The sequence below is a fragment of the Vicugna pacos genome, chromosome 8, assembly GCF_048564905.1.
Source record: "Vicugna pacos chromosome 8, VicPac4, whole genome shotgun sequence".
NCBI lineage: Eukaryota > Metazoa > Chordata > Mammalia > Artiodactyla > Camelidae > Vicugna > Vicugna pacos.
The window spans coordinates 34553341-34566567 of record NC_132994.1 but is presented as its reverse complement, the minus strand read 5'-3'; the positions used below and the strand labels follow the sequence as shown (position 1 = coordinate 34566567).

At 56.3% G+C, this 13227-nt stretch overlaps 1 protein-coding gene across 7 annotated transcripts; it reads left to right on the top strand.

Annotated features, from left to right (window-relative positions):
- Positions 1-1792: 1792 nt before the first annotated feature.
- Positions 1793-13088, top strand: MICAL1 (microtubule associated monooxygenase, calponin and LIM domain containing 1). Of its 7 annotated transcripts, none has more exons than XM_072965718.1 (25): positions 1793-2062; positions 3592-3900; positions 3996-4203; positions 4470-4574; positions 4915-5019; positions 5118-5273; positions 5915-6015; positions 6715-6972; positions 7230-7345; positions 7526-7652; positions 7830-7911; positions 8474-8621; positions 9030-9220; positions 9389-9477; positions 9615-9656; positions 9864-9938; positions 10061-10217; positions 10532-10608; positions 10877-11153; positions 11272-11372; positions 11648-11761; positions 11888-11981; positions 12161-12260; positions 12371-12444; positions 12812-13088. In XM_072965718.1, exons 2-25 carry the CDS (start codon positions 3643-3645, stop codon positions 12958-12960), a joined length of 3204 nt encoding a protein of 1067 aa, XP_072821819.1. In that variant the 5' UTR covers positions 1793-2062; positions 3592-3642; the 3' UTR covers positions 12961-13088. The 7 variants fall into 7 exon arrangements, with proteins under 7 accessions (XP_072821819.1, XP_031536017.1, XP_072821818.1 ...); XM_031680157.2 differs by having other exon boundaries at positions 3589-3900; XM_072965717.1 differs by having other exon boundaries at positions 3557-3900.
- The last annotated feature ends 139 nt before the right edge of the window (positions 13089-13227 follow it).

The following is a 13227-nucleotide window of genomic DNA, read 5'->3' as shown; positions in this document are numbered from 1 at the left end:
CCATTTAGAGATAAGATGGAAGATGGTGGTTGGTGATTTTTCAAGGTTACACTAAGTTCGTGTGAAGCAAAGCTGGAATCTGACCAGATCTTCAAGATTACAAATCAATATATTCCCCATTGCTTTTTACTCCACTGTGTATCTTTAACATAAAGTGAAACTCCAAGTCAGCTGTTTTTTAAGCACTGATGAAGTTATTGTTCTGTGATCTTTTTTAAAGACAAGTTTTACCATCTGTCATTCAGAGAGCCACACAACACTGTGGCTGTGACCCCAATTTATTGAGTCAAGGGGCAGACCCTGTTGGGCCTTTGCAAATGCACTAAGTCAGAGCAGCTGGTTATTTACCATCTGCTAATGAAAGGGAAATAAGGGTGATTCTAAAAGACTTGTAACCTATTTGGAGTGGACTTTAGAACTCTTTTTATATGATGTATTTAAATATGGGTGTGTCTGATATTTGGCAGATTGATTTCAAGCCAAATGACTAGTCACACTTGAAAGCTAGGATAGACCCAGCTGGGAAGCTGCCCTAGTTTCCTGAGCCTAACCTGGCTGAATTCCCTGCCTGGAGAGGCAGGCATTTCCCCTTCCCTGTCTCCTTCTCTGTTCAGGCCAGGAGAAGTGAGTATACAGGTCTTTCCGGGTCTCAGGGTTTCCAAACAGAAAGCAAAGTGAGAATAAAGAGAAGGGAGAGGACACCACCTCTTTCTGGTCCTTGGATCCCACAGGAAGGACCCACCCATTTATTTCTCTGTTTTGTCAGTGTTTCTGATGTAACAGTGTCACCCTCTCTAAACAAGAAACAGCTTCTTATAATGCCAGGCTTTCATTTGTCACGTTGGATCAACACTGGTGTGATGGAGTCCAGATAGACCCGGGTCTGGTCTGGTGAACTCCAGATAGACCACACCAGCTCTGCCACTTGCTGTGTAACTTGTTGCGGGTCGCAGAACCTCTGTGACCCTCGGTTTCCTTTTCAGTAAAATGGGACAGTAAAATTTAGGGAAATGATCATTGAGATTAAGGTGATATTCATTGTAGACGTTCAATAAATGACAGTTGATGTTTTATAAATACTAACTAGTTGAATGACCTTGGGAAAGTGTCTTCACATTCAGCACTACTTCCTTATCAGGAATATGAGGAAGTTGATCCCCAAGGTCTCTCGAGCTCTTTTCAGCACTGACAGGTCTGTGGGTCCTTTCTCCAAGGCATCTTGATTATTGGGGGTACTAGTTTCTCACCCACACATCCCTCCCGTTTCTGCCATTCTTGGTTGTCGTCTAACATTCCCATTCCCACCCCAAGACCCTCTTGTTCTCTCACTCTGCCACTGTGGAAGCTGCAGACTGCCAAGTTTCCAGGACTCGAATTTATGCCCATGCACTCAGCCCAGGTCTAAGAGCAGACTGCTTGCAGGGGAGGCGGATCCCACGCTTGGATCCATCGTGGGGCGCTCGGGCCTTGCATCTCCCGGTAGAAGAACGCAAATGTTCCGGCGCTACCAACGGACCCAACAGCTTCTGCAAACTTCTTGCACAGCCCGAGTGCCCTCTCCGCCTAGTGTTCGGAGACGGAGGCGGAGTAGGCACTGCGTAATGGTGGGGTGCCTCGTCCGCCCGGGAAGGATTAGCTTTGTAGGCGAAGGCACCAGGATGGAGCCCGAGGCCGCGGGCGCGCTCTCGGGCTCTGGGCGCCTCCGACTGCTGGGTTATAGACCCCAGCCTGGCGGGGCCCGGGTCTTCGGGCCCCCAAGTGGAACGCGGCGTCTGCAGCGCCACGCCCATGGGCGGGCCCCAGGCTATCCAGAGCCGGGGATTGAGGTGTAATGAGATGCTAATAAGGCGCGAATAAATCCTCCGCAGGCCGCGCGTCCTTCACGGAAGCCTACACCCAGCCGGACCCGGCGCACCCGGCGCACCCGGCGCGCAGCCCCGCAACCCCGGCCTTTGGTCCGCGCCTCCTCCACCTCCTTTCTCCCGCCCCCGCCCCACAACCCGCCCAGGCTGGGACGCCCGCCTGGCAGGAAGCGGCCCTTCCGGGCTCCGGAGCCCCCCGGGTAAGTTGTCCAGCTGCGGGAGCTGTGCGCCCCTTGTCCGCCGGGGCCCGGGGTGGGAGTAGGGGTGCGCTTTCGGGGAAAGGTGGCTCCGGGCGCTTGGGAGTCCCGCCTGGCGGGTCCGGCCCGTCTCTCCGCAGTTCCGACCTGCTCAGTCCTGCTCAGTCCTGCTCAGCCCAGCTCAGCACCTCTGCAGGCTTTATGGTCCAGAGTGTGAGTACCTCCCGACCCCCTCCTCCAGTAGTCAAGCTCCCTCTCCATCCTTCCAGACAGCTCCACCCCTTTGTTCTGGCGTTTCCCACTCTACCCACTTCTCTGAGGTCTTCCTCCTTCCACCACCACCCCCTCTCCACTGCTCAAGAGAGACCTTTGCCCTTCCTTACCACAGGTTTCCTGTGGCGGCGATTTTAATCTCCTTCTGCCTCGGCCTGGCCCGCTGGGCTCAGGCTGGGACCGGTGGGCGGTCGAGGGGGCTCAGGGGGATCAGTCCAGTGGCTTCCCCCCATCAACGCCACCCACCTTTCCTAACTCCCCCGTGGGCAACCACATCCGCCATACCCTCTGATTCCTCCCAGTCCCAGCGTGAGAAGGCCCTCTCCCATACCCTTCAAGTTGCATGGGGGCCCGAGCGAGGGAGGAGGGCACAAAGGGAGGCCTTGTCTCCGGAGATTCCTGGGAGATCATGCAGGGGATGGGGCGGGGCGTCGATGGGGGTGGGAGAAAGCTGGGAGGAGCGAATCGTGCTGCCTTGTCGCCCCTCAACTCCTCAACGCCCGCTGGAGCAGTGACAAGTCACAGGGGAAGTATTTTGACCGCAGTGAGTCAGAAATAGACACAATTGTGTGTCACTCAGTCAGATGCAACATCCTCAGGCTGTTTGTTAAGGTAGTTTTGGTGGTGGGAAGTGGAATCCACCGAATTAGAAATGGTCAACCCCTCTCTCAGGAGGTAATCACGAGTGCAAAAGAGGAAAACTTTGCCCCTGGCATAACACACCCCATGGCCAGCGTGGCACTGAGTCCATCGAGGGACACACGGCACAAGGAGGCGTGGGGTGAGATGGGACAACATGTGTGCCCTGCCACTGGGGTTGCTGGTAGATCTGTCCTTGTCTGCACTGCAAGGAAAGCTTTCCTCCTGGGCACTTTGCCCTCTCCGCGTTTGAGAAATTCCCCATGCCCTGTTTCCAGGGCCTCAAGAAGGCAGAGTAAGAATGCCTGTCCCTTGGGCCTCAGAGATGGAATAGGGCTTGGAGCTCCCTGGACAGGAAGACTGAGCTGGAGGCTTCCTGGCTTCCCGTGTGCCCTTTGTGCCCAGGACTGCTGATTTTTCATTTCCAAATTTGGCAAATTTCACTTGGAGTGGAGGGGTTAGCAGCTGTCTCTGGAGCAGCTGGCCGAGAGGAGCAGAGCCAATCAGGGATGGACCTGGAGCTCTCTGGGAATACCAGACTGCTTTCTTCTCCTCCCCTTCCTTTTCCCTTCCTCCTTTCTCCAGCCTCCTCCCTTCTCTTCCTTCCTTTTCTCCAGCAGCCACGTGCCTCTGCCCAGCTGCTCGCCTCTCTGGGAGCCCCCAGGGTCTCCATGGCCGCACCCACCTCCACCAACCCTGCACATGCCCACTTTGAGAGCTTCCTGCAGGCCCAGCTGTGCCAGGATGTGCTAAGCAGCTTCCAGGGGCTGTGCGGGGCCTTGGGGCTGGAGCCGGGAGGGGGGCTGCCCCAGTACCACAAGATCAAGGCCCAGCTCAACTACTGGAGCGCCAAGTCGCTGTGGGCCAAGCTGGACAAGCGAGCCAGCCAGCCTGTGTACCAGCAGGGCCGGGCCTGCACCAGCACCAAGGTGGGTACACAGTGCCTGGGATGGAGCTTGGAGAGTGGGGTAAGTCAGGGGAGGGAGGCCTGATGCCAGGCCCATATTGCCTTGTGTGTTCGCAGTGCCTAGTGGTGGGTGCGGGACCTTGCGGGCTGCGGGCTGCCGTGGAGCTGGCGATGCTCGGGGCCCGCGTGGTGCTGGTAGAGAAGCGCACCAAGTTCTCTCGCCACAACGTGCTCCACCTCTGGCCCTTCACCATTCATGACCTTCGGGGACTTGGTGCCAAGAAGTTCTATGGGCGTTTTTGCACAGGCTCCCTGGACCACATCAGTGAGCACCGTGTGGTAGTCTGGAGGGGCGGGTGAGCCTGGGCCTAGAGACAGGCCAGTGAGGGCGCTGCTGGGCCAGCCAAGGGGCAGAGTGGACGAGATTCACTTCAGCCAGGTAGCTTTCAGGACTCAGGTCTCTCACCTGTAAAATGGGCAGTTGGACTGAGTGATCCCTAAGACCTTCTCCTGCTCTGACCAGGGGCATACCAGTGCTTCGGGAGGCTGTGGGGTCCCAGTGTTCTGTTCCTAATGTCTTCTCCCTTCCAGGCATCCGGCAACTTCAGCTGCTTTTGTTGAAAGTGGCATTATTGCTGGGGGTGGAAATTCACTGGGGTGTCACTTTCACCGGCCTCCAGCCCCCTCCCAAAAAAGGTGAGTACTTTCTGAGCCTGATATCTGGCTCTGCCAAGGACATCTTGGCCTTGTGGAAGAAAAAGGGAGGGGTTGGGAATGAGCTGTCTCCCTTTCTAATAGTGTGGCCTTGTGTAAATCCCTACTGAGCTGCATTTTGAGCATCTGTAAAATGTGAAGTATTTCTTTCCTTCCCCACTTCCCATGGCTGTTGCGAAGGTATAATTTGATAGACAATGTGTCATCCCTTTCTAAACCATAAAGCCCTTTACATGTTTAATTATTTCACTGGCTTGTCCTGGGAATATGGGGGCCCCTTCAGATTTCCACGCTTTTGCACCACTCACACCCTCTGCCCCAGGGAGTGGCTGGCGTGCCCAGCTCCAGCCCAACCCCCCAGCCCAACTGACCAACTATGAATTTGATGTCCTCATCTCTGCTGCTGGAGGTAAATTCGTCCCTGAAGGTGAGTGATCTCTTTCCTTGAAGGAGCCAGCATCTTGGTTTCCTCTTGGGCTTTTTTGGGCTGTCCTTTTGCCACTCCCCACCTGTCCCCATCTCTAGGCTTCACAGTGCGAGAAATGCGTGGCAAACTGGCCATTGGCATCACAGCCAACTTTGTAAATGGGCGCACCGTGGAAGAGACGCAGGTGCCTGAGATCAGCGGCGTGGCCAGGATCTACAACCAGAGCTTCTTCCAGAGCCTGCTCAAAGCCACAGGTCAGGGCCCTGCCCACAGGGTTTCTCCTCCCCATGCCAGACTTTGGCCTGCCTCCCGCCTCTCCCTCTCAGATCTGTCCATAGTTCAAGGAATCTCATACTTTTCCATCTTTGCGGTCTTGGCAGCAAAGAACCCGTGCCCCCGGAGACTCAGCAGGTATAGCCCCAGCTGACCACCTAGTAGGACAAGTCTTAGAAATCTCTTCCAAGAATGCATGGGATTTGCTCTGTGCTTCTTTACATATGCTTTACTATAGAAACGATATAAATTCCAAATGAAAGTGGGACTTCCAGAAGACGCCCTATGTTTAGTTTGGGTTCACACTGTCATGCCCCCTGGAGTGTGCACACCCCAGTTGGAGAAGCCAGGCTGTCTTCTGCAAGCCTGTGACCACATGGTACAGGTCTCCCAGCTGCCACCCCACCCAAGTTTCTCTCTTTGCTCCACATCTTTAGGTCTCCTGGGCCTGGGACAGATAGGCCATTGTGTCACTAGAACTCATGGGCTCCTGTGGCGGGGGGGCAGCCAATGCAGGCTAAGCTGTGATCCCATCTCTCGGAGGTCAGGCATGGCTGGGGTATGTGGAGAGGTGACACATAATGAGGAGACACAACCCCTGAACCCTGCCCTGTCCCCACAGGCATTGATCTGGAGAACATTGTATACTACAAGGATGATACCCACTACTTTGTGATGACAGCCAAGAAGCAGTGCCTGTTGCGGCTGGGGGTGCTGCGTCAGGTGGGGCCCGGGCCCAGGCAGAGAGGGGCAGGGTGGTGGGCCCCAGGAGACAGAGGCCAGGCCTGGGCACAGTCTCCCCCTTGATGCAGAGGGAACCCATCCTCTCTCCCCTGGGACTTGCATAGCAGTCTGGCTCATATTCTGGGCTAAACACCATATACTAGCCACAAGACTATAGATGTAAGCTGCATGGGGGCAGGGGTTTTGTCTCTTTGTTTCTCTTGGTGATGATTCCCAGTTCCCAGAGTGGTGCCTGGTATATAGTAAGTGTACATAAGTAAACTATTTGCTGAATGAACTAGTTGAACACCTCGTGTGCGGGTACTGTGTTGAGATTTATGTGCATTTTCTCACCTAATTCTCACGAGTACCTTGAGAAGTTAGGTATCTTATTTCTAAATGATGGGGAAATTGAGGCTCTGAGAAGCTCAGTGATTTGTCCAAATGAGTATACGGTAACAGTAATGAGACTGGGCCTTGGAGGCAGGGTGGGGCCTGAGACCCCAGCATAGGGTGAGTGTTGAGGGAAGGGCTTGAGCATGAGAGGACGTTGAAGTTGAAATTTTAGTCCTTGCTCAGCCTTCAACTGCTGTGTCATCTGGGAAGCCCCTTCCTGGGGCCTCAGGATATGTACCTTCTACCCTAAGGGGACAGGATGGCCCAGTTTACCCTGTTGGTTCTGATCTGTTGGCCATGTAGGACTGGCCGGATACCGACCGGCTGCTTGGCAGCGCCAATGTGGTGCCCGAGGCTTTGCAGCGCTTTGCTCGAGCAGCTGCCAACTTTGCCACCCACGGCAAGCTTGGGAAGCTGGAGTTTGCCCAAGACGCCCATGGGCGGCCTGATGTCTCTGCCTTTGACTTCACAAGCATGATGCGGGCAGAGAGCTCTGCTCGGGTGCAGGAGAAGCACGGCGCCCGCCTGCTGCTGGGGCTGGTCGGGGACTGCCTGGTGGAGGTGAGGGGTCAATGTCGCTGACTGGGGAGGGAGAGGGGCTCTCTGGACTCCTTGTAAGGAAGCACAGGGGTTCTGTGGTTGAAGGAGGAAGTGGCCTCCTGGGAGGGAGGGGGTGAAAAAGGTTTGCTTATTGTAAGGAGGAGCTGAGGGCGGCTTGGTGGGGTGAGGGCCCCTCTGCTTTGGCCCTTGGGCATCTGGGCTTGGGTACTCCTGTTGGACTCGCACTGAGCTGTTTTCCTGTCCTCCTGACCCCACAGCCCTTCTGGCCGCTGGGCACTGGAGTGGCCCGGGGCTTCTTGGCCGCCTTTGATGCTGCCTGGATGGTGAAGCAGTGGGCAGAGGGCGTTGGGCCGCTAGAGGTGTTGGCAGAGCGGTGAGGCCTGAGTTGGGGGGTAGGGCAGGGCTGGATATAGGATAAGAGTCAGGAATAGGATCAGGGGTGCTGGGTGAGTAGATGGGGGCATAGGCAAAAGAAAGGCCTGGCAATTCTTGAGGGGTGGGTGCTGACAGTGCCCTCCCACCTGTGCCCCTGTCCCTCCCCCTCCCCCTCCAGAGAGAGCCTGTACCAGCTCCTGTCACAGACCTCCCCAGAAAATATGCACCATAATGTGGCCCAGTATGGGCTGGACCCAACCACCCGCTACCCCAACCTGAACCTCCGGGCTGTGACCCCCAATCAGGTCAGAACCCCCGGTATCCCCAGACTTGCCAGGTCAGCCCCCACCAGGTCAGGTCTTCCCTCCTGGCCGGCCCAGTCACTGCCTTTCTGGGTGAGTCCCACCCAGGCAGCCCCTCTTCCATGGGCTGAGAAGGGTGTGTGGTCAGCCTGCCTCAAGGCCTGAAAGGGGCTGCCTTAGGTACGAGACCTGTATAACGTGGAGGCCAAGGAGCCGGTTCGGAGGATCAGTGACAAGACAGACTCAGGAGAGCTGGCCACCGGTGAGCAGGCCTCCATCCAGGGCCATGTCCAAAATATTTACCGAGCAGTGAGGCACAAGCACCGAGCATCAGAATAGCTGTGGCCACCCCACCAGCAGGGAGCAGAGTCTGGAGCACTGGTGGATAGTGGGGAGGTTGAGGGCGTCCTGGAGAGCGCAGGGGCAGCTGTCTGCCAACCTGTGTGGAAGTATTTCAGCATTTAAACCACTGCTGTCACCAAGCAGCTGGATGGCAGCCATGCTACACTATTCTCAGCCATCCTGCCCCTTCCCGCCTTGCAGACCCCAAACCTGCCTCTCCTTTTTAGCCTCTGCCCCTCAGTTCATAGCCTGCTGCCTCTATGGGGCTAGCGATGATTTCACTCCATTCATCCCCCTACTTTATTCCAAAGAAGTATTTTTTTCAAATGAAAAAATTGGGATGAAAGAGGTGCTACTGACACTGTTAGCTGGGGCCCCCGTAGGGGTGCGTTCCCTGCCTCCCACTCCTATACAGACCCACACTCAGCAACTGGGCTCTGAGAGCCAGGGGGCCTTGGGCACAGCATAACCTCCTCTCCTAGGGTCAGCGGGCACCCAGGAGGAGCTGCTGCGCTGGTGCCAGGAGCAGACAGCTGGGTACCCAGGTGTCCATGTCACCGACTTGTCTTCCTCCTGGGCTGACGGGCTGGCTCTGTGTGCCCTGGTGCACCGACTGCGGCCCAGCCTACTGTGAGTCAGGAATTGGGCTTGGGGGTCCCTGGCAGACCATACCTCTCTTTCATGCCCCTGCCCTGCCTCCAGGCAGGGTAGAATGGTGGGGGATCCCTGTGTAGGTGTTAGCACACCCAGCTGAGTCCCAGTGCCACCTCTTGCTAATAATCCTGCCCTAGTCACTTCACCTCCCTAGAGATGGTATTCCTGACTCTGCCTGCCTAGGAGAATCACATGCGTTCAATAGGGAAAGCTTTGTGAGTGGTAGAGGCCCCCAAGGCCAGCCTTTGTCTTTGGGGAGGGAGCACGGGGGAGTAGCACAGAGAATAAATACACTTTATGCCCTCTCCTCCCTCCTACTGTCCCTCTTCTCCCATGGGGTCAAGTTCTATTCTCCCATTGGCTTTTCTCCCCAACCCCCAACAGGGAACCCTCAGAGCTGCAGGGAGTGGGGGCTCTGGAAGCAACTTCTTGGGCGCTGAGGATGGCAGAGCATGAGCTGGGCATCACGCCGGTGCTGTCTGCACAAGCAGTGGTGGCAGGGAGTGACCCGCTGGGCCTCATTGCCTACCTCAGCCACTTCCACAGTGCCTTCAAGAACACACCCCACAACCCAGGTGACCTGGAGGGTAGGTGGGTGGGACAGAGATGGGGTGAGGAGGTGTGGTGATGTGTGTGTTAAGAGACAGAGAGAGAGAGAGAAAGGAGAGAGCACCCTCTAACAGACAGCCTGTGAGAGGTATCCTTCCTTTCTGGGCCCCCCCGTCTACCCCGACTCCCTGCAGGCCCCGTCAGCCCAGGCTCCGCAGGCATCGCCGGTGCTGTACTCCTCCTTGGCAAACTGCAGAGGACCCTGCAACGGACCCGGGCCCAGGTGGAGAGTTTGAGTGGGGTTGGGCTGGACAGTGAGTTCCCTGTGGGGATTTCTGGGGTGATGGGAAGGAAGAGAATGAGGGAAGTGGAGGACTGGGGACTCAGACCCCCAGGCTCAGAATGTAGGACTTGTTGCAGGAAAACGGGAAGGATGCTGGTGGTAAGAAGCCTCGCCTGGAGGTAAATGCTCACAGGGGCTGGACAGTCCCTTCCCATGTCCTGTCCCCCCCATGTCTTGCTCCCCACCCCAGGTTCTGTAACCCCCCATCCAGTCTCCCTTCCTGGTCTTGCTCCCCTTCCTTCCAGTTCTTTCTATTCATCTGCACCCATACACTCCCCAGCTGAGCCTGCCCCTCTACCTCTGGGCCTGAGCACTTACCTTTTTAGGTAGAGGCTGAAACCCCAAGTACTGAGGAGCCACCTGTCCCAGAGCCCGTGACACCCCCATCTGAACACCAGGAGGTGAGAACAGGGGCTCTGTCTGCAGACAGGCCTGGAAGGGCAGGAAGGGGTGTTTCAGAGGAAGAGAGGAATTTGCAGCCAGCCTTGACTGCAGCTGACCTGCAACCTGGGGGCCATTGCAGGCCGGTGCCGAGGACCTGTGTGCGCTCTGTGGGGAACACCTCTATATCCTGGAGCGCCTCTGTGCCGATGGCCGTTTCTTCCATCGGAGCTGCTTCCGCTGCCATATCTGTGAGGCCACATTGTGGCCAGGTGGCTATGGGCAGCACCCAGAAGATGGTAAGTGAGACTGGGAGGCCTCCAGAGGGACTTTGGGTCTGGCTCTGCCTGGGGGGCAGGAGCTTGAAGGTGGAGGGGAAGTGGGGTGCTGGACATGAGGTAGAAACAGGCTAAAGATGACACTTTCTTCCCCTGAGCTCAGGGTCTTCTCTGTCCCCTCCAAAGCCCCTAACATGGGGTTGTAAGGAATGGAGAGGCTAGTCAAAATTTACCTGCAAATGCAGTCCTTTCAGCCCCACTTTCCTTGATAAACTGAGCAGCTTGGCACTGGGCTGCCTACATCTGATGCCTCCTCCTGTCTCTGACCTTCCCAGGACATTTCTACTGCCTCCAGCACCTGCCCCAACCAGGCCACAAAGAGGATGGCAGTGACACAGGCCCTGAGAGTCAGGTAAAAGCTGTGAAAGTGTGTGTGAGGGGTGGGGAAGAGGGAAGGGCTGTCCAAGCCCAGCCGACTTTGCCAGGGGTAACCGAACGCTCTCTACTAGAGCGTAAGTTCCACGATGGCAGGGATTTTTGTCCTGTTTCACTTATTGATGTATCCCACTGTTCAGGAAATGGCATACAGGAATGAATGCCAGGGCCCACATCTGTCTAAAGGGGCAGCCTCAACCCACACTGAGCAGGTTCCTGACCAAAAGATATGGTGACTTTTCTAGGACCTTCCCACACCAGATGAGAGTAACATGCCATTAGGCCCCTCGACTCCTATGGCCCCCCAGGAGGGGACCAGTCCTGCCCTAGGCCTCAGCCAGCCCACCCGTCGACTGATCCGCCTTTCTAGCCCGGAACGCCAGCAGTTATCCTCCCTTCATCTTACCCCTGACCCGGAAATGGAGCCTCCACCCAAGCCCCCCCGAAGCTGCTCTGCCTTGGCCCACCAGGCCCTGGAGGGCAGCTTTGTGGGCTGGGGAGTACCAGCCCAGAGATCTCAAGGTAACTGCTGGCCCAGGGTGGGGATGGGGCTGGTGGTATTAGGATTCTTGGAAGGGGATGCTGGGGAATGGAAAGGGAGGTCGTGGGGATCCCAGGCCATGTCTACTTCTCTGCTCAGTTCTGGCAGCCATGGAGAATGAGGAAGAAGAGAGTCCCTCCTCCGGTGAAGAGGAAGCAGAGGAAGAGGAAGATATGCCTTTGGATCCAGACACACAACAGGTTAAGTGGCAGGAACCTGGCCACCTATTCTGCCCAAGCCAGCACACATCCACTAAATACACTCCCCCACCCTCTGCCCTGCCTCAGCATGCTCCCTCCTCTGAGTCCAAATGTCTCCTAATGTCTTCTCACCCAGTTTTGACTCCTTCATGTCTCTAAGCTTCCATTTTTTCTATCAGAACTTACCCCACTTCCTGTCCAGGGTCTTTCTGGTCCCTTCCAAATGGAGCTTCCCCAGCCCCTATCCACCGCTGACTGGCCTGACCCTGCCACAGGTCCTGTGGAACTTGGCCAAGAACTCAGGCACCATGAACAATTACCCAACGTGGCGTCGGACTCTGCTGCGCCGTGCTAAGGAGGAGGAGATGAAACGGTTCTGCAAGGCTCAGGTGGGGCCTAGGGGTTCCTGAAGTTCTGATGGGGTCAGAGTTCTGAGACTGGGCATCAGAGCTCCTCCCAGGCTCTGTTCTTGAGCAATCCACAGACTTCTGGGTCTCCTGTCCTGTACTCCTCAGGCCATCCAGCGGCGACTAAATGAGATTGAGGTGGCTCTGAGGGAGCTGGAGGCCAAGGGCACGAAGCTGGAGCTGGCCTTGAGGAGCCAGAGCAGTGAGTGAAGACAGGGGAGCGATGAGTTGGGACACCTCTGCCTCTGAGCACTGTTTAATGCCCCCAGCAACCCCCTCCTCCACCCGGCTCTAGCCCACGGCAGGCTCCACTCTGCATGCCCATGACTCCTGTGACTCTGGCTGGAGGCCTCCTGACTGGCTCCCCTTTTTCCTTATCAGGTTCCCCCAAAAAGCAAAAGGCGCTATGGCTAGAACAGCTGCTGCAGCTCGTTCAGGAGAAAAACAGCCTGGTGGCTGAGGAGGCCGAGCTCATGATCACGTAAGGCGTGTCTAGGCTGGGGAGTGGGTGACAGTGGCCTATAAGCCAGGCTCCAGCCAGGTCCTTCAGCACCCCGGACACCTGTGCCTTTTCTCTCTCTGCCTCCACAGGGTACAGGAGTTGAACCTGGAGGAGAAACAGTGGCAGCTGGACCAAAAACTACGAACCTATATAAACCGGGAAGGTAGGTGGGACGTTGGAGAGGCTGTATAAGCCTCATGATATCAGATACTGCCCAGGCAATGGTCCTCTAGTCTGAGTACCTCTGAGGCCGAACTGCCTCTTGAATTGGAGGAAGCCAGAGGATGGGGCTCCATGCCCTTACTCTGCACCTTCAGTGCAGTCAGAGCTGCACAATTGGGCTTTTATGCAAGATTTCCTTTGAAATGGTGCTGCTGCTAAGCAATGGTAGAAAACCATTAGTGCTGATAAACCAAATTCAGACTAGGAAACAGCTGGGATTGTAGAAGTCACACAGGCCGGGATTAGCTTGTGCCTCTCCTGCCTCCCTGCCAGTTCTCTGTTCTCTAAGCTTCCTCTCCTACCTGCAGAAATCCTGAAGACAGCTGCTGATCGGCAGGCTGAGGACCAGGTTCTGAGGCAGCTGGTGGACGTGGTGAACCAGCGAGATGCCCTCATCCGCTTCCGGGAGGAGCGCAGGCTCAGCGAGCTGGCCGCAGGGTCAGGGGCCCAGGGCTAAAAGAGGGTGGGCTGCCTGTCTTATCCCGTGCAACGAAGACCACCTCACCCCAGCATGGTGCCACTCTGTTCATCTGGGCTGCCTGGAAGAGGGCTTCACTGTTTATAATAAAAACGTCTCTGCCATAACGTTTTTGGCTGCCTGCAGCTGGGAGGTGGGGGAGTGTGCAGGGAGGGTGGAAGATGTGTAGGAGCCTGAAGGTCTACACTGTAACAATCACAGGGACTGCTGGCCCCAGTCACTGCCTCTAAAAGGAAAAAGGCAGAG